The sequence below is a fragment of the Panthera leo genome, chromosome E2 (assembly GCF_018350215.1).
Source record: "Panthera leo isolate Ple1 chromosome E2, P.leo_Ple1_pat1.1, whole genome shotgun sequence".
NCBI lineage: Eukaryota > Metazoa > Chordata > Mammalia > Carnivora > Felidae > Panthera > Panthera leo.
In genome coordinates, this window is record NC_056693.1 from 12,883,878 (window position 1) to 12,903,630 (window position 19,753).

Consider the following 19,753-nt stretch of genomic DNA (forward strand, 5'->3'; position numbering starts at 1 on the left):
CCCTGTGAGGAGAGTTCCTGGGGTAGCCCCTCGGGCTCCTGCTCTGAAGAGAAAAGCCACATGGGGAGGAGAGAGGGCTGCAGGGGGCTGACTGTGCGCCCTGACCCTGAGCTGTGGGGAGCGCCCAGGACACCAAGGCCACAGGCTTGTGCTTGTCCACACAAGGGCATTGTGTGCGCACTCGCATATGGTGGGAAATCCTAGCTGAAGAGGGAGAGGCCTCAGCAGTTCGCAGGGAACCCAAACGTAGACGAAATGAAAGGGGAAGGAGACCATGAGGGCAGGAGTGAGGGGAGGGGAGGAGAGGGGAGGGGGAGGGACCTGGCAGAGACCCCGCCCCTGCCCACGTGACCGGGCCAAGCGCTCCTGCCCCCAGAGGCGGCTCAGCGCAGAGGGAGGAAGGACCACAGAGCCAACTTGTCGTGACAGCGGTGCTCCTGAGCATTTCTGGAGCCGAAGCTCTCCTCACAGAGGGAAGGACAGAGCAGGCAGCAGGCGGCATGGAGCCCCCCTCGGCCCTTTCTCGAGCAGGGCGTGTTCCCTGGCAGGAGCTCCTGCTGGCAGGTGAGAGGGACGATCCCCTGGGTTAAGGGTGAAGGGAAGAGAGAGACTGGCTGCGGTCTCCCAGGGGAGGACTGGGCGCCGAGAGGGGACATGGGAACAGGGCAGGGCAGGGCAGGGCAGGACAGGGGGTTCCCGGCTCAGCAACAGGAAAATCTCATGATCTGGAAGAGGCGAGCGAGCGACGTGCTGTGTCCCAAGTTACTCATCACTGAGGATTGAATTTTGGGAACGATGTGAGCAACCAGGGACCCTAAACGCTGCGCCTCCCACCAACCTGAGATATTGACAGATCAATGCTGGGCCCTGGGAACACTCATTCATTCATCCACAGGTATTTGCAGCCGGCCCCACCCTAGGGCACAACACAGATCAGAGTCCCTGCCCTCCCTGAGCACACTTCTCTGGGGAGGAAGACAGACCAGCAAAGACACAGAATGGGAGGTCGGGCATTGACAGGCCATGAAGGGAACAGAGCGGGAAAGGTCAGAATGTGAAGACAGAGGGTCTTTAGAGGAGGCGGTGTGGGCAGGCCTCTCCCAAGGACCCCTGAGTGTGAGCAGGTACCTGAGGGCAGTGAGGGAGTGAGCCCACAGACATCTGAGGGAGAGTACTGGAAACAGAGGAAATCACAAGTTCAGAAGCACTGAAGCCATGCCGGTTGTGCCGCTGACCTTGACCAGTAGGACACACACACACACACACACACACACACACGCTCACCCCTGGGCCCAAGGCTGAGCGATTAGGACCTGCTCAGTCTCCAGGGCCACATCTTTCCGTCCCAATACATAGGCCAAATATTGACCCAGGTCTTCTCTCTTCCCTCCTAGTCTCACTCCTAACCTTCTGGAACCCTCCCACCACTGCCCAAGTCACTATTGAATTGGTGCCGCCCAATGCTGCCGAAGGGAAGGACGTTCTTCTGCGTGTCCACAATCTGCCTGCCAATCTTCTAGGCTTTGGCTGGTTCAAAGGGACAACTATAAATCCCCGTAGGGAAATTGTATCATATGCAGCAGACTCACAACAAATTACCCCAGGATTTGCACACAGCGGCAGAGAGACGTTATATCACAACGGATCCCTGCTGTTCCAGAACATCAGCCTGGAGGACACAGGATACTACGCCCTACAAATCATAAAGAGGAATGTTCAAGTTGAAAGAGTAATTAGACAGCTCCGTGTATATCGTGAGTAATTCCTGTCACCTCTGATGTCAGGTGGAGTGAATTCTACTTCGTACACACAGGATTGACAGGCCTGGACTGTGCCTCCCTTCCCTTCTGCATTTTGTTCCAAATGGTGTTTGAGCATTTAGTGCAGGACACACACAGTAGAGATGAATTTCCTAAGATTGCAACTCCTTTCCTGGCATCCAGACTCTATGACCATCTGAAAAAGACCATGCAGGTCACGGTCAAGGCCAGGCCCGAAGGGGCCCTGATCCTCACTAGAACTCAGCCCAGAAGACCCTTGCCCAGAACAATGCCTTGGGGCTCCTGAGTCTCGTGACCCCAGGGACTCTGTGCCAGGGTGGGGTAGGGCTCCTGGGCAGGGCTGACAGGGAGCAATGATTTCCCAGCTGCCCGAGTCCTGAGCCTCTGAGCTGGTCGCCAGCCAGGGCTCGGTCTCAAGATCTACATCTGGAGAGAGGCATGGGCAGCACAGACATAAAAAGCTCCAGTCCATTAGCCAACTGCTGTGGGGGACTTAGGAGACTCCAGCGGAGGGTCAGCACCCCCAGGGAGGAACAGAGCAGAGAGATGCTCTTTTTTTTTTTTTAATTTTTTAAATGTTTTTATTTATTTTTGAACAGAGAGAGAGACAGAGCATGATCAGGGGAGGGGCAGAGAGAGAGGGAGACACAGAATCGGAAGCAGGCTCCAGGCTCTGAGCTGTCAGCACAGAGCCCGATGCAGGGCTCGAACCCACAGACTGTGAGATCAACCTGAGCCGAAGTTGGACACTTAACCAACTGAGCCACCCAGGCGCCCTGAGAGAGATGCTCTTGATGGCTCTTCCTCTCCCAAGAAGGAGGCCCAGGGAGGGAGCCTTGTCTTGTGGAGGCAAGAGTAAGAGAGGCCATTTGATTGATGGCCGCCATATACCATTTTAGGGCCAGGTATTTAAGGATGGTTAAAGGTTACTTCACAGGCATGGCAGGTGGAGATCATTTACCATTATTCCTGTTGTATTAGGGGGAAACTGAGGCCCAGGGAGGTATAGTCACTGAATCAGGGTCACACAGGCTGATGGGCTGCTGGGCAGCACAGCCCCGTCCTCTCCTCCGTCAGAGGGAAGGGTGCTGGTGTGAGCAGTGAGAGCAAATAGAGAGGCTCATTTCTGTGTTTACTCTACAACTAATGACCCCCAGCAGCAACCTGAGTCAGCATGCCCCGGCCGCCCCTCAGGTGGCCCATCCTCACCTCCTTGTGCTGGACTTGAAATCACTGAGTGTTTCCTGGTGTGTTGGTGTCCCTCCCACTGGGTGGAATTGCCTTCTCCTTCTGACTCTGCACCTGAAACCAGCACAGGGTCCACGTGTAACCAACTCACTTGCTTTTGTTTAGGAGGGAAGGCGTGAGGGACGCCTGGGTGGATCAGTTGGTTGAGTGTCCAACTTCGGCTCAGTTCCAGATCTGCTGAGATCAAGCTCTACATTGGGCTCCCTCCTGTCAGGGCAAACCTTTTGGATCCTCTGTCCTCTCTCCTTCTATGCCCCTCCCACCCCTCTCTCTGTGTCTCTCTCTGTGTCTCTCTCTGTCTCTGTCTCTCAACAATAAATGAGCCCTAAAAAAATTATTAAAAAAAAAATAGGAGGGATGGAGTGAACAGTGTGGGTGCCTCTGTTGCTGGAGGAGGGCAGGGGTCCTGTGTAGCAGGCCTCCTAGGATCCTGCACCAGGATGCCTTTCTGAAGAGATGTGGTCATTCATTCGCTCAGCACCCCTCCTTCCTGCTCATTCTCTGACTCTTTGCTTGATTTTGGACTCTGCTCTGCCATGTATGGGATCACTGTCTCACGGCAGTCATTATCAAAGCCCCTTCAGGCCCTGGGGCCCAAGTACTGAACTGACCTCTGGGCTTGCTTCTGGTGTCCCTGGGTGTCATTTCTGCTGAGATCCTCACCCCCTGGCCAAGCCATCAGGTCTGTGAAGAACCAGGAGAGGTGCCGTGTTGGGGGGTTGGGGGCTGTCTCTGACTCTGTCCCGCGTCTTCCACGACAAAACTCTGCTCTGTGATTGACATTTGAGAAGCTCTGTGCTTGCTCTCAGACACACAGAGCAGGGGGCTTTTCCTTCTGTGAGTCCTCAGATCCTCTCGCATTTGTCTTGAGATTCACAGATCTGCGTTATTCTTAAGGACTTGGGTTGGCAGACAGATGAGAGAAGGCAGCTCTGATTGAAGATGCCTTTGGAGGAATCACAGGTACCACACAGGGCAATGTTCTCTCTGTTGTCTACACAGCGGAGTTACCCAAACCCAACATCACAAGCAACAACTCGGACCCCGTGGAGAACGTGGACTCTGTAGTATTAACGTGTGAACCTCAGACTCAGAACACAAGCTACCTGTGGTCAGTAAACAGTAAGAGCCTCCCGGACAGCGCCAGGCTGGAGCTGTCCCTGGACAACAGGACTCTCACTTTACATGGTGTCACAAGGAACGACACAGGACCTTATGAGTGTGAGACTTGGAACCTAGTCAGTGCCAGTCGTAGTGACCCATTCACCCTGAATGTTCTCTGTGAGTAACTTGTATTCCTACCTGGCCCCGGGCTGCCAGCCCAAATCCACGCTGCCAGAGGTCAGGCCACATCTGTCCTTCTGGGGTCTGAGTACCTGACTCTCACCTAGACACCCAGGCTGGCCATGGCTTCTGACCCAACTTAGATGGACACTGTGGCCCCTATACACACCCAGATCTTCCTCTTCCCCTTCCCTTGGATTACATCACATGTGGCTTTATTCTGTTTGCTCCAGATGGCCCGGATGCCCCCACCATTTCCCCCTCAGACTCCTATTACTGTCCAGGGGCAAACCTCAGTCTCTCCTGCCACTCAGCCTCTAACCCGCCTGCACAGTATTCTTGGCTTATCAATGGGAGCCCCCAGCCATCCTCACAGGAGCTCTTTATCCCCAACATCACTGTGAATGATAATGGATCCTATGCCTGCCTTGTTTATAACCCTGGCACTCGCCTCAATAAGTTCACAGTCAAGACTATCACAGTCTCTGGTAAGTGGATCCCTGAAGCATTTACACCAAGCACTGTGGTGGCGATCTTCCTGGTTTCCGGAAAAGAGCCTAGAAGAAGTTATTTTGCATTTGCTTGTGACTCAGATCTGTCCTTGAACTCTCCCATCACATGTCTGCAGATGCTTCCTCCCTGTGCTGTCTGATTTCTCATGGCAGATCTTGAGATCTGAGATCTGAGATCTCCCAGTCCAGTCTGCAATGTGGGGAGGGGATTCTGTCAGTTCCCAAAACCCCCACACATATAAAGGGCCTTTGCAGATGGGGAAAAAAGAAGGGTCCTCAGGGTCAAGTTGCTTTTTTTTTGTTGTTGAATTGCAGAAGTGCTTTATATATTCTGGATATTAATCTCTTACCAGCTATGATTTGCAAATGTTTTCTTCCAGTCTGTGGGTTGCCATCACTTTGTTGTTGTTGTTGGTGGTGGTGGTGGTGGTGGTGGTGGTTTGGGAACTTTAGTTGACACACAAGGTAACACTAGTTTCATGTGCACAACATAGAGATTGGACAACTCTGTGTTATGCTCTGCCTACCACAGTGTAGCTACCATCTGTCACCATGCAATGTTATTAAAATACCATTGACTAGGGGCACCTGGCTGGCTCAGTAGGTAGAGTATGTGACTCTTGATCTCGGGGTTGTGAGTTCACACCCCACATTGGGTGTAGAGCTTATTTAATCTTAACAAAATCTTTAAAAAATTAAAATAATAAAATGCCATTGACTATATTTCCTATGCTGTCTATTTCCTTCCTGAGTCCTGTTTATTCCTTAAGTGCTACCATCACTTTCTTGATTGTGCCTTTTGGTGCACAGAAGTTTTCTATTTCAGTGCAATCCAGTTCATCTGTTTTTTCTTTTGTTGTCTTTGCTTTGGGTGTCATATCTAAGAAATCATCGGGAAATGCGGTTTCAATAAGCTTTTGCTTTATGTTTTCTTCTAAGACTTTCACAGTTTTGACTCTTACGTTTAGATGTTTGATCTGTTTTAAGTTAGTTTTTGTGCATGATGTAAGGTCAGGATCCAACTTCATTCATTTGCATGGGTATCCAGTGTTCCCAAGACCATTTCTTGAATAGAAGTTTTTCTCCATTGAATGGTCATGACAACCGTACTGAAAATCATTGGACCCTATGTATCAGGATTTGTATCTGGGGTGCCTGTTGTATCCCATTGGTCTCTATGTCTATCTATATAGCAGGCCCACATTATTTTGGTGACTGTAGCTTTGTAGTGAGGAAGTAGGAGTCCTCCAACTTTGTTCTTTTTCAAAATAATTTTGGCTATTTGAGGCCCCTGAGATTCCATGTGACTTTTTGGAAATTTCTATTTCTGCAAAATATTCCCTTAAGAATTTAACGGGGTGGGGGGGCACCTGACTGACTGAGTACAGTGGATCATGCGACTCTTGATCTCGGGGTTGTATGTCCAAGTCCCACGTTGGGTATAGAGATTACTTAAAAATAAAATCTTAAAAGAAAAGCATTTGTTACGGATTACACTGAATCTGTGGATCTCTTTGGGTAGTATTGTCATCTTAACAATATTAAGTCTCATCATCCATGAACATGGGATGTCTTTCCCTTCATTTGTGTCTTCTGTAATTTCTTTCAGCAACGTTTTATAGATTTCCATGTATACTCTATTGCCTCATTCTTTCATTCCTAAGTATTTTATTCTTTTTAATGTTATTGTAAATGAATTTCTACCTTGATTTTGAGAGGAAGGTATTTTTAGTGTATAGCAACACAATTGATTTTTGCCTGTTGATTTTGTATCCTGCAAGTTTGTTGAAATTGTTTATTAGTTCCACAATTTTTGCAGAATCTTTAGAGTTTTGTACATATAATTTCCATCATCTACAACCAGACCTCATTGTACTTATTCCTTTCCAATTTGATTGCATTCTATTGTTTTTCTCCTAATTATTTTGGCCTGGACTCCTTTCCTCTGTTGAACATGGGTGGTGAAAGAGGCATGTTTATGGACTATCTGATCTTAGAGGAAACACTTTCCGTGTTTCACCATAGAGTATGATGCTAGCTGGGGGTGTTTCCTATAAGGCCTTGATTCTGTTGCAATCATTTCCTTCTATTTATAAGGGTGCCAGTATTCTGTATACAGTAACCGCTTCTTTACAGAAGTTTTTCACCATGAGAGTCAGTCCACAGTGGTGGATGTAAAAGCCTTCTTCAGCCTGAGAAATCCTGTAGATTGAAACTCTTTAATTCCTAAGGTGATGAAGACTGGGTGGGCTGCTCTCATTTCCTAATAAATTATAACCGTGCAAATACCTTCCCTACTTTACACAAAGCTTCTGGGGACACAGAGATAGAAGGCCTGCAAGCCTTCCTCCCCACCATACACGAAAAGGTATATAAGGAGTGAGGCTTGATCTATTAAAGTCATAGAAGTTCAAGAAAGGAACCACACAGGAGTCCATGGGAAAAATTCCACCTGCTGATGAGGATGCTGGAAATGGGCTAAGGGGTGTGTGGTGCTGATACTACAGAGATGTTCAGGCAGACCAGGCAGATGACTGAGGGCCAGAGGGGGACCTGAGGGTCAGAGGGAGAGGTACAGCCCCCTCCTTACAGATCGCCACCTGAACAAAGACACTCATCCTTCTGCAGACATCAGGGCCATCCTCTGGGGCACCTTTACAGAGCTCAGTGGGGCCCTCGGAGTGGCTGATATCTTGGAAGAAGGAGCATGGCCCCAGGCCCCCTCTCATTCTGTCACCTCCTCTGTTTCTCCACAGAGCCAGTGTCCCAGCCCTCCATCAACATCAGCAACACCACAGCCACAGAACATAAGGACTCTGTGGTCCTGACCTGCTCTACAAATAACACAGGGGTCTCCATCTGGTGGTTCTTCAATAACCAGAGTCTAAAGGTCACAGAGAGGATGAAGCTGTCCCCGGACAACAGCATCCTCACCATAAGCCCTGTCAGGGTGGGGCATGCCGGGAATTATCAGTGTGAAGTCTCCAACCCAGTCAGTTCCAGCAAAAGTGACCCCGTCAGGCTGGCTGTGAGCTGTGAGTAACCCTCAACTTCTCCCCCTTCCTCTCTGTATATTTCATGGGCAGGGGGTGTGTGTGAAATAGAATACAGGTCTAGGGGAGGTGGGAGCCTCCTTCACAGCCTCTACAGCAATGTGGATGAGATCCCCAGAATTAGACTAATCTTGTTAACATCTTGGTTCTGCTTTATACCAGCTGTGCACCTCAGACAAGACACTCAACCTCCAGAACCTAAGTTTCCTCATCTGTAAAACTGGAAAGAACGGCTGGGTCTTAGGGCTGTTCTGAGGGTTGTCACTATGAGGTTAATGAGATCTTAAATCCTGAGACAGCATCCTACACAGGTTCAAGGCTCAATCAAATTTAGCAGTTCTTGTTCTTTTGTCATTGACGTTGTTGTTATTAGCCGTAATGTCCCGTGGAGCTGGGCTTAAGTGTTGTCTCAACTCGGTCCAGTTCTGTGACCTTCACTACTTTACTGAAGCCCTTGACACTCTTAGACCGTAATTTGCAGAGTGGGGTTGACACCTGGCCGCCTCATGGAAGCAGCAGATGAGATAAACACAAAGTATTTTCCATGTGCCTGGCCCAGCGCTGACCTTGAAAGCAGTCAGCTAGTGTTATTTTCACTAATCCGTGTTGAGTGGACAAGTAGGGGCCTCCCTCTAAGACCATCGATAGTGATGGAAAAGAAGAAATGGGGGAAGAGGCATAATGTGAGAGGAAGAGAGAGAGGCCTTAGGAGGAAAATAAACAGGATGTTGGCACCTACCACAGTTTTGGGCAGAGGAGGGCAACATGAAGATTCAAGTCCAAGGTTTCACTATGAGGAGTACAAACGACACAGCAGGGGACACCTGGGTGGCTCAGTTGGTTAAGCTGGCAATTCTTGTGGGTTTTTTAAAGTTTTTTTAAGCTTATTTATTTATTTTGAGAGAGAGAGAGAGAGAGATGGAGTTAGGGAGATGCAGACAGAGAGGCAGAAAGAATCCCAAGCAAGCTCTGTACTATCAGCACAGCATCCAATGTGGGGCCAGAACCCATGACCCATGAGGTCATGGCCTGAGCCAAAGACACATGCTTAACCAACTGAGCCACCCAAGTGCCCCAAGCATCCAACTCTTGATCTCAGCTCAGGTGATGATCCCCTGGTTCGTGGGTTAGAGCCCCTCGTTGGGGCCTGCACTGAAAGCGGACACCCTGGTTGGGATTCTGTCTCTCGCTCTCTCATCCCCTCCCCCTTCTTGCTCTCTCTCTCTCTCTCTCTCTATCTCTCAATAATATATAAAAAAACTAAATGACACAGCAGCCAAGCGGGTGGGGATGCTGTAGGGATAACACACACCACCCAGACCTGAAAGGTCTTTCCTTCCTCCTTAACCAGGCCCTTCCCCCCGCCCCCAAGCCCCTCATGGCTTCAGCAGATATGACTTGGGACTCATTCCTCCTCCCTTTTGCTTCTTATTTCAGATGGAAGAAGCCCCACGGGCCTCCCTGTGGGGACCAGTGTTGGCATTGCAATTGGGGTCCTGGTTGGGGTGGCACTCGTGGCCGCCCTGGGGTATGTCCTGCTCTGGGTGAAGTCGGGAAGGTACGATGGCATTTCCCACACACGATCCTGTCCACCACCCCTCCCCCACCCCATCGACCTCACCAGCAGGCAGATGCCGTCCTGACCCGGGATTCTGGGCTGGGTGTCCCAGACCTCCCAACTGCCCCCTGGATTTCTCCTCTGATCACACCTGGCTCCTTCCTCACCAGCTGCTGCCCGGGGCCCTTCCTCCACAGCTGCCTCTGTGCCAAATTAGGGACAATCACAGAACAGCCCCTCAGGGTTGTCCTGGTTCGCTCGGCAACCCTACAGCAGTGCTCGGTACTAAGTGCACAGTGACCGGTACCTCCCGTGGTTTGTCAGTCCACATGCCCTGGGACGGGGATTTGCAGCCTCAGGACCGAGGGTGGTCCTGGCCAAGGTCACGCAAGGGAGAGTGGAAGACCCTGACAGGCCGGGTGGGGTCGACCCCCAAAGTGGCACCTGCGGGAACCACGGCGCCTGATGTGTGACACCGCAGACCCTGGGCCCCGTCAGGTAGAGGTCCTGGGATGAAGCCCCTCGTCCAGGCAGATGGAGATAGAGCACGAGCCAATGTCAGTTTTCAGCGTCTTCTGGCCTGAGGACTCGAGGGTCTGGCCACAGCAGGGGCACCGCATTCAGGGATCTGACATACCTGGAGCTCCCCAAGCGTCCTGCACACGCAGCTGGCTGCCTTGACCCTTCCACTCACTCAGACCCTCATGTGTGATTCCTTTCCTGGGCCCTTGATCCCTTTTCAGGACACCTTCTCCTAGGTGTCCGTCCGCTGCCCAGCTTCCTCTCTGGTCCGAGGATACATGTGCTCCGAAGGCCTTTTTTTATCCCTCTCCTGGGCCCTTCCCCTCCTAAACAGACTGGTGGAGAGATGGGGTCTCTAAGGGCTGCTTGGAATGAGGACCCTCCCTGTCCCCTGTTCTGACACCAGAGCTGTGACCTCTCCCTGCCCACCTCACAAATAAGCCTGATCTTTCCTAGGGCCAGTGGCCAACGTAATCACAGAGAGATGGGGCACCCAGCCTGCACCCCTGGTGAGTATCCCTTCAGCCCAGGCAGCACAGGGAGCCACTCGACCTGTCCCCCAGTGTCCACTCCTGCCAGTACACCCTGGGGCCTCTGACCACGTCCCTGGGGCTTCAGTACAGGGGACCCCAACTGGCCATACTCCCTGACTATGGAATCTAGGTCACGGGTCAGCACCTCACAGACCAGCACCAGTGGGTCTCCCTGTGGGAGGTGCTCCTTCCCTGGTTCTCCGAGAGCCGATGACCCGGTACCTCCTGGGAGGGTGGATCCTGGGTGCTAATTCCTGTTTCTGTCCCCAGGTCATGGTCCAGTCAGCAGCTCCACATCCCCGGTAAGCCCGCCCCCTCCCCACTGGGGTCTAGGTTGTGCGGGCGCAAGGCAGAGAACCAACGAATTCAGCAGCACCGCACATACCCAGCTTCCCCCAGAGAGCCAGGACAAGGCAGGGCCCGTTCTGCCCAGGATTTGGACCGTCTTCAGGGACAGGACCACTCCCCACCCCGTCCTGAGTCTCTCCTGCCACTCTGAGCTGGCCCAAGGGGAACCCTGGAGTCTGGCCAAGGACAGAGCACTGGGAACATCAGCCAGGGGTCCTGGGCTAATAGGAGTGGGGCAGGGAGTTAAGGAGAGTCCGGTTTGGGTCTGGGGTGTGGGTCAACAGGCTTGGCGAACGCTGCTCAAGAGGCAGAACGGGTCACCCCTGCAGAGAAATGACTCTCCCTCTGTCCACTGACACCCATTCTCTCCCCCTGTTCAGAACGCCCTACCCAGCCCGGGGACAGCCGTTCCCATCTACCAGGTGAGTGTGGGCAATGAATGTTCAGGTCCCCCAAGCCCAAGGGGACTGAGGATCTGTCCCCAGCCTGCCCTGCCTGTGCTTTCAGGTTTAGGACACAGCAGGGCAAAAGGGCACAGGGGCTAGTGGGAGGAAGGAGGGGCCTGGGGCAGAAACCTGCCACCCAGCCAGGTTCCCAGAGAGGTGGACGCAGGACCTGAAAGTCACCCAGACATGTTCTGAGAAGCTTGCGGGGTTCAGAGGCCTCTTTTTCTTTTACAGGAGTTACAACACCCTGACAGGAACATTTACTGCCAGATCAACCACAAAGGACAAGTGTCTTCTTAGTTTCCCCTTCCCCTGGGAGCTACTCCTTCCAGGGGCCTTCCTGAGACCCCAGACCCTGGGTGGGGTCAGGTGCCGCCGCCTGAGCCAGAGAACCAGCTCTAAGCCCAGAGGATATTCAGGGACATGGACCCAGGGTCCGGGCCTTCCTGATTTCTGGAAGCCCTGACAGGCTGCCACGAACCCCGGATGGGCCAGGACAAAGGCCCCCATGTCCCAGGAAGTGGGGTTTCCCAGGGAAAGTGTCCTGGGCCCTGACCCACCAGGGACAACATGAGGGGATCTGATTAAACAGGACTCTTCCCCCTCCTTGGCCCTTTTTTGGTGAATGGTGATTTCTCTGAGCAGACATTCACCTGAACCTCTGGGGCCCTTCTCTCCTGGGTCACACAGGGAAATGTTCCCTCTGAGTTCACCAAGCCCCCACCTTAGTCCCCTGAGATAGAGGAGGGGTGAGGGGTGTTGACATGCTGGGACCACGTTAACTAGAAAAGGAGAGATCACCAGAGCTGTGGCCAAACTATGACAGCACTCAGCGGTCCTCACCCTGCTCAGGGACCAAGGCTGGAGACACCTCCAGTGTTTGCAAATGTGCACGGGGTTCTCAGGAGCACAGAACATGGGGCCTCTGATGACCACAGGAGGATGAGCTTGGAAGGAGCAGCCATAGTCAGGCACACATCCCAGGTGGGACCCCTTCATAGCCTTTTGGTGTCCTGAGCCCTTTGGTCCTCCTCACCCATCCCCAGTGGCCCTGACTGGTGTCCTTCACCAATAAACTTGCCCTGTCCCCAAATCCAGGATCCAGGGCACTGAGACCTGTCTGAAGGTTTCTCTGGCCTTCGGGATGTCCTTCCTGCTGGGGTGACATAAAGGCAGGTTGTCAGAGGAACCCCAGGGTTTGGGACCCAGAATTCATGCTCTGAGCATAGCCTTCCCGGACACTGCCCATGACGTCTAGCCCAGTACCTCCCAGCAGTGTCCACTTTTCTCCCTGAACGGGATCTTATCTTGAAACACACCTCCTCCCCATAAATAGGCATGCAGGTCAGAGGCAGAGGGCTTCCCCCACCTAACTCACCCAGGCTCCCATGGTGTTGGGACAAAGTGTCTCTTCCACCTGGTCCACAGGCCTCGTCCTACTGTCCCACCTGCAGCCTCCTCCACACACCTGGGCCAGCGGCTCTCAGTCCTTCCCTGAGGCCCCCGGTTGGGTGCCCATATGGATTCGCTCGCGTCAAGGTGCCCTGTTCACACAAAAGCGGTGCAAGCACCAAGGCACCACACCCACGTTTCACAGGTGGGTTTGCCATCACCCACTTGTTTCTTAGTCATGAGATGAGAGGTAAGGAAAACAAGCTGCAAAGTATCACGTCATTTTTAGCTCTGTGATGCTCCTATCGCAATGCACACTATGTTGGATTAGACAGGGTGACGCCTCTTGTTAGTTTCGTCTTGCTGCTCTAGCAAATTATTGTAAGCCTAGTGGTGGATGTCAACACAAATCAAGGTGCCCACCTGGCTGTCTCTTCTGGAGGCTTAGGAGACAGTCTGTTTCCTTGTTTTTCAAGCTGTGCCGTTGGAGGCTTCCCAAGTTCCATGGATGTGGCCCCTTCCTTCACCTTCAAAACCAGCAGTGCAACATCTTGAAGTCTCTCTGTGTCCTGTTTCCACATCACCTCTTCTTCTCTGGTTCTGCCTCTCCTGCCTCCACCTGTCACTTATATAAGGACCCTCGTGTGTGCCTGGATGGCTCAGTGGGTTAGACTTCCAACTTTGGCTCACGTCGTGATCTCAGAAGGTCGAGCCCTGTGTTGGGCTCTGTGCTGACAGCTCAGAGCCTGGAGCCTGTGATTCTGTGTCTCCCTCTCTCTCTCTACCTCTCTCTGTGTCAAAAATGAATAAACATTTTTTAAAAATTAAAAAAAAAAAGAAAGAACTCTTGGATTGTATTGGCCCACCTGGGTAAATTACCATAATGTCACAATCACATGGTCCTTAACTTAATCTGTTAGTCCCTTTATCATTGAAATAATCACAGATTCTTGACACAAGGGATGTGGGAGTGTCTGAGAGGCCTCTGTTCTGTCTACTGCACCCCCAAGGCCATATTCACCACAATCGTTCATGACAAACTGCTGGTGGGCAGCCTGGACTTGGTCATCTGACCATGGAGTCACTGCCTGCAGGGATGTCCACAACACCATCACTGCCCTGAGCCAGTGATGAAGGCCAGTCCACACTCCCTGCAGCCTTCTCCACCTCTTCCTTGTTAGTAATGCTCCTTGTTAAGAATGCAAAGAGAGTGGACACAACTGGAAGATCACAGCTCCCAAGCCTTGGGAATAGTTCGGTGAGCATCAGCACCATGGACAGGTGCCGCAGCCAGCCTCCTCCCAGGCGTTGAGCAGGGAGGAGGCAAGAAAAAGAGACTCTGGAGAAGCTGCCTATTGCTTTTCTACATAAGAAAGATGTAATGAGGCAGAATGCTATCAGGGGGATGAGCTGCTTCTGCTCTAATGTATCAGTCATAAGCCCTTTGCACATGTCTGGATGGTACTGTTGGCACGTTGATTACAATTCCCTGCGTGGCTGTTAGCTGCATCCAGAGGGTGGCCTTGGGGAGTCTGGGAGGCTGCTCCAGCCTCTTGGGGAACCTCCTGCCCCACCCCCCGAGAGTCAGGCCACTGTCTTGCATACAATAAGGAAGGAATGGGGGCGCCTGGCTGGCTCAGTCAGTACAGAATGAGACCCTTGACCTCAGGGTCGTGAATAGGAGCACTGGGGGTAGAGTTTCCTCAGTAAAAGAAAAAAATGGAAAATAAAAGGAAGGAATGTTTCATGATTAGCTTCTGACCCTTAGTGCCTGACCTTGGAAACACACTCATCACCTGGCCTGGAGCGTCCCCTAAGCACAGCATCCTGTTTCCAAGCCCCAGCTGAACCCCACAGGCAGCAGGGCTGAGCAGAGCCCCTGGGCTCTTCTCCAGCTCCTCCTTGCTGAGCCGTGTGCATGGTGTCAGAGTCCTATGCCATCTGCCCGCCCTTCCCAGCAGAGCAAACATTTCACCCAGGGGATGAGGGGGGACCTGAAGATCTCCCAGGGGAGAATCCAACATCTGAGGGTTTCTGCATCTGCCTGTGACCCCTCAGGGGAAGAGATAAGACAAGGGCGCTCACAGTCACCCCCATCTTCCTTTTTCCCCATTCACGTCCCACCTGCAGAACCAACTCTGATGCTACAGACCCAGTCTTGCCCTTCCGTGGGCTCGGGTCCATTCTGTCCACTCACAGTGTTCAATAGAAGGTCAGCTGGGTGGTCTGGTCTCTATTATTTCTTTCTTTCTGCTTTTAGTTGGGTTCATTTTGCTCTTATTTTTCTGGTTCTTGTAGTAGGAACTTACATTATTGATTTGAGATATTTCCTTTCTTGTAATGTAAGCATTTTGTGCTAGAAATTCCCCTCTCAGTGTGGCATAAGCTGCATCCCATAAGCAGAGGAGGGTTTTTTTTAGTATATTTAATTTAATTCTGTGTTTAAATTTTTTTTTATTTTGAGAGAGAGAGAAAGAGAGACCATGGGGAGGGGAGAGAGGCCGAGTGAGAGAGAGAGATAGAGAGAGAGAGAGAACCCCAAGCAGCCTCTACTCTCAGCGCAGAGCCTGCCTTGGGACTCAGTCCCACGACCCTGGGATCATGACCTGCCTGAGATCAAGAGTCAGATGCTCAACTGACCAAGCCACTCAGGCATCCCAATTCTGTGTGTTTTTAAAATTTCCTTTGAAACTTGCTTTTTGACCCATAAATTGTTTACAAATATGTAGCTTACTTTCCAAATCTTTTAGGGATTTTTTTCAGTTGTCTATTATTAATTTCTAGATTCACTACCATTTTCCGAGAACATACTCTGATTTCAGTATTTTACATTTATTCATTTTTGAGAGACAGAGAAAGAGCATGTGCAAGGGAGTGGCAGAGAGAGAGAGGGAGACACAGAATCCTTAGCAGGCTCCAGACTCTGAACTGTTCGCACAGAGCCCGATGAGGGGTTGAACCCACGAAGCGTGAGATCGTGGCCTGAGACGCAGTCAGACGCCAAACCGACTGAGCCACCCAGGCACCCCAGATTTCAGTATTTTAAATTTGGTGTGGGGCGCCTGGCTGGCTCAGTTGGGAGAACATGTGACTCGATCTCAGGGTCGTGAGTTCAAGCCCCACGTTGGGCTTCCTGCCGTCATGCAGAGCCTGCTTTGGATCCTCTGTCACCCTGTCTCTCTGCCTCTCTCTCTCTTTCTCCCTCTCACTCTCTTCCTCCCTCTCTCAAAAATGAATAAATATTAAAAAAAAAACAAAGGAAATTTGGCTAGATTTTAGATATGATACCAAACATGAGCTACAGAGAATGATGAATTATACATCTCCTTTGGCCATTCTTTAATAGTAGGTCAGCTGGCAATAAATTTTCATACTCTCCCTTCATCAGGGAATTTCCTTCTTTCCCCTTCACTCCTGAAGCTAATTTTCGCAGGCACACAATTTGAAACATGTACCACTTCCTTCTGGCCTCCATGCTTTCAGATACAAAACCTACTGTCACTTAAATTAGTGTTCCTTAATGCGCAAGGGTGGTTTCTCTGGGTGTCTTTAGGATTTTTGTTCTCTTGTCTTTTATTTTCAGAAGTTTGTTATGTGCCTTAGTGTGACTGCTCACCGTGTTTGGGGTTCTACTCAGCCTCTTGGGTTGTCATTTCCTCAGATACCTTTTCAGTCCGCACGTTTCCCTTCCACTTCTGGTACCCAGTGGCACCGAGGTTCCATCCTTTTTTTACGGAACAGAACTCGGGACTCTGCTCATTTTTCTGTCTCTTTCCTCTCTATTTTTCAGGAGGAATAAATTCTATGGATTTGTCCTCCAGTTCATCGATTCTACCTTGTGCATCGTCATGTTACTATGAAGTTCACCAGTGAGGGTTTGGTTTTGTTTTTTTAAATATTGGTTACTGTAGTTTTCAGTTTCATCATTTCTATGTTTCTTTTCTATTTTTCTTGAAGACAGAGACAGGGAGTGCATGGGTGTGGGAGTGGAGGAGGGGCAGAGGGAGAGAGAGGGAGAGAGAGGGAGAGAGAGAGAGAGAGAGAGGAAGAGAGAGGGAGAGAGAGGGAGAATCTCAAGCAGGCTCCATGCCCAGGGTGGAGCTCGACTTGGGGCCTGATCTCACAACCCTGATATCATGACCTGAGCAGAAATCGACTTGGACACTTAACCAATTGAGTCACCCAGGTGCCCCTGTTTGGTTCCTTTCTATAACTTTCATTTTTTGCTGTGGTTTTCAATTTATTTTTTGAGCAACCTTGACACCAGTGTGGCACTTGAACTCGTAACCCCTTGATCAAGAATCATGTGCCCTACCAACTGAGTCAGCTAGGCGTCTCTCAATTTCGTTAAAAAATTTATTATCGGTTATTGAAGTGTTCTTTTAATGATATTTACTTGTTAAATCTTCGTTGGATACTTCCACAGTCATTGGAATTGGAGTCAGTAATGATCTTTGCTCAGTCAAATCGTGGTTCTCCTGGCTCTTGGTATGATGAGTGATTTTTTTTATTGTATCCTGGATATTTTGTTATTGGGTTAGTAGATTCGATAATATTTAAATGTTCATGAAAAAAATTTTTTATGTCTTTATTTTATTTTGAGAGACAGAGTGAGTGTGGGGGGAGGGGCAGAGAGAAGGAGACACAGAACCAGAAGCAGGTTCCAGGCTCTGAGCTGTCAGCACACAGCCCAACCCCGGGGCTCAAACTCAGGGCCAGCCCAAGTCCGACACACAAGGAACTGAGACACCAGGCGCCCCCCGCCCTTTTTCTTATACTTTCAACATGTGGATTTTCTTATATGTCAACTATAACACAATAAGGTCGCTAAAAATTATATCTGCATACATGAAATATTACTTAAAGTATACTTTAGAACTATAGAACTCTTAAAAAATGCAGAGCAGTACGTTTTCTTCCACATTTTCCGCATGGTCCAGCAGAGGGCGGCAGAGAAACTTGGCAGCCTGGAGGCTTGGGTAGGGTGGGGGCAGGGGGGGGGGCGGCGGCGCTGCTGATGCCCCTTGGCTGCCCACTCCCCAGCAGGGTCTGACCCTCCCCAGTGTCACCCAGTCACAGTCCTCCTCGCTCTCCAGGCTCCCCACACTGACCTCCGTCAGCCCCTCCGGCCAGTCGGGTGTCTGCCGGCTGAGACAGGTCCCTCTGTAGGCAGCTCAGCCCTCCACACCCTCTGTCCTTCCAGGGGCAAAGGCCCACTCACACTTCCGGTCTCAGCCAAAAGATCACTTTGTCAGGGGTGTTGACCTGACCCCCAGGCCAGCTGAGACCCCGTTACTTGCTCCTGTCACACTAGACGCTTTCCCTTCACGGCTCTTTTCTCCATTATTGTACTTTATTTTCAATCTTATTTAAAAAAAAATGTTTTTGATGTTCATTTAAGAGAAAGACAGCCGTGAGCAGGGGAGGGGCAGAGAGACAGGGAGACACAGACTCCAAAGCAGGCTCCAGGCTCTGAGCTGTCAGCACAGAACCTGACGCAGGGCTCGAACCCACGCACCATGAGATCAAGACCTGAGCCAAAGTGGAACACTTTACTCAACTGAGCCAACCAGGCGCCCCTTTTTCCACTTTACAGAGAGAGAGAGAGAGAGAGAGAGAGAGAGAAAGAGAGAGAGAATCCTAAACAGGCTCCACACTCAGCAGGCAGCCGACAAGAGGCTCAATCTCACCGCAGAGAGATCATGACCTGAGCCAAAATCAGGAGTCGGACATTAAATCAACTGAGCGACCGAGGCTCCCCACCTTCCCTCCATTTTAAGTGTGTCCTCAAAGCCATGATTTTCTCTGGGTGCCTGTGGCCCTGTTTCAGGATTCGGGTCTGTCCTGTTCTCTTTGGAGTCCCCAGGACCCAGCCCCGTGCCCCTTGCCTGACACTGTGCAGGATGGGACAGGAGAACCCAGGATCTACGTTTGTTTCCATCTCAGAGGGGCTGAGGGTCTCCTCCCCTGTAACACAGGAAGCCCTGGGAAGCCTCAGCTGAGTCTCCAGGTGGGCTCTGTGGGGAGGCCTAGAGCAAAAGCAGGGACACAGATGACACGGATGCATTCCCCCCCTCTCCCGCCCCGTGCTGTGTTGAGGAAACAGGGCATTGCGGTGTCCAGCCCCCTCCCCCCAAGCCAGTGCCTCTTCCAAAGTCTCAAGAGACTCTATTGGGTCATTCCTTGAAACCTCAAGGACAGAGAGTTCCTCCTAAGGGATCACATCTCTCTGGGTGGACAATTCTCCTGACTCACGATCAGGAATCTTCTGGACGGTGCCTGTCCACCCCTGGGCTCACCCTACCCTGGAATGGAGTCAGGCAACCCAGGACCCACAGGGACCCACAGGCTGCCCAGGGCTCAGGGCCCACGCATCCTTTGGAGCCCAGTCAGGGTCCCTGGTAAAGCCCAGGATCGCCTCCAGGGGGCGACATAGGGACACACAGGCAACACACAGGGAATTAAAACGTGAAGCTGGCTTTGTTTGCCTAAGGAGGTAGAGGAGCCTGATTTCCGTCTCTTTCTCCAAGAGACCCTTCTGAGTCCCTCCCATGTGGCTGTTCTGTCCTGCCCACTAGGATGAGTGGGGCCGAGGAGCACCCTGATCTGTCAGGGGTCCCTGTGCAGCCCCCACTCCTTGCCTGGCACCAGCCACGGGGGAGACAGGGTGACCACAGGAAAGTCCCTCAGGCAGAGCACACGGGCTGCCCAGGATGCTCAGGAGCACACGGCCAGCCTCTCGGCCACAGTGCAGCTAGCAGACACGGAGAGGAAGGGTCTCCTTACGATCTTCCCTCCAGGATCAGGGAACCTCCTGCCACGGGACCTCCCCCCACCTCTTCTCTTCCCAGGACACACAGGACACTGCCTGCACACCTGGAACCTGAGCTCCGGAGACACTTGGTCCCGGGTCTCGGTCCCTGGAAGCAGAGGCCGGGCTGGGGACACCCAGGGATGGAGAGTGGGTCCCTCACCAGTCATCACCCTGCTTGCCCTCTTCTCACCCTCAGAACGTTATTGTGACCTTGCTGCCAGGAGTCAATGCAACTTCCCCAGAGCATTTGAGAACACTGGGG

At 51.5% G+C, this 19,753-nt stretch overlaps 1 protein-coding gene across 1 annotated transcript in view; it reads left to right on the top strand.

Annotated features, from left to right (window-relative positions):
- Window positions 1-358: 358 nt before the first annotated feature.
- LOC122208910 (hemicentin-2-like) overlaps window positions 359-19,753 on the top strand; it is a 31,710-nt gene continuing 12,315 nt past the window's right edge. The window contains exons 1-9 of the mRNA XM_042920358.1: window positions 359-564; window positions 1,395-1,754; window positions 4,032-4,310; window positions 4,547-4,801; window positions 7,582-7,860; window positions 10,415-10,467; window positions 10,762-10,793; window positions 11,220-11,261; window positions 11,520-11,719. Of these exons, the coding sequence (XP_042776292.1) occupies window positions 501-564; window positions 1,395-1,754; window positions 4,032-4,310; window positions 4,547-4,801; window positions 7,582-7,860; window positions 10,415-10,467; window positions 10,762-10,793; window positions 11,220-11,261; window positions 11,520-11,719 (1,564 nt within the window). The 5' untranslated portion in view covers window positions 359-500. The remainder of the gene's footprint in view (window positions 565-1,394; window positions 1,755-4,031; window positions 4,311-4,546; window positions 4,802-7,581; window positions 7,861-10,414; window positions 10,468-10,761; window positions 10,794-11,219; window positions 11,262-11,519; window positions 11,720-19,753) is intronic.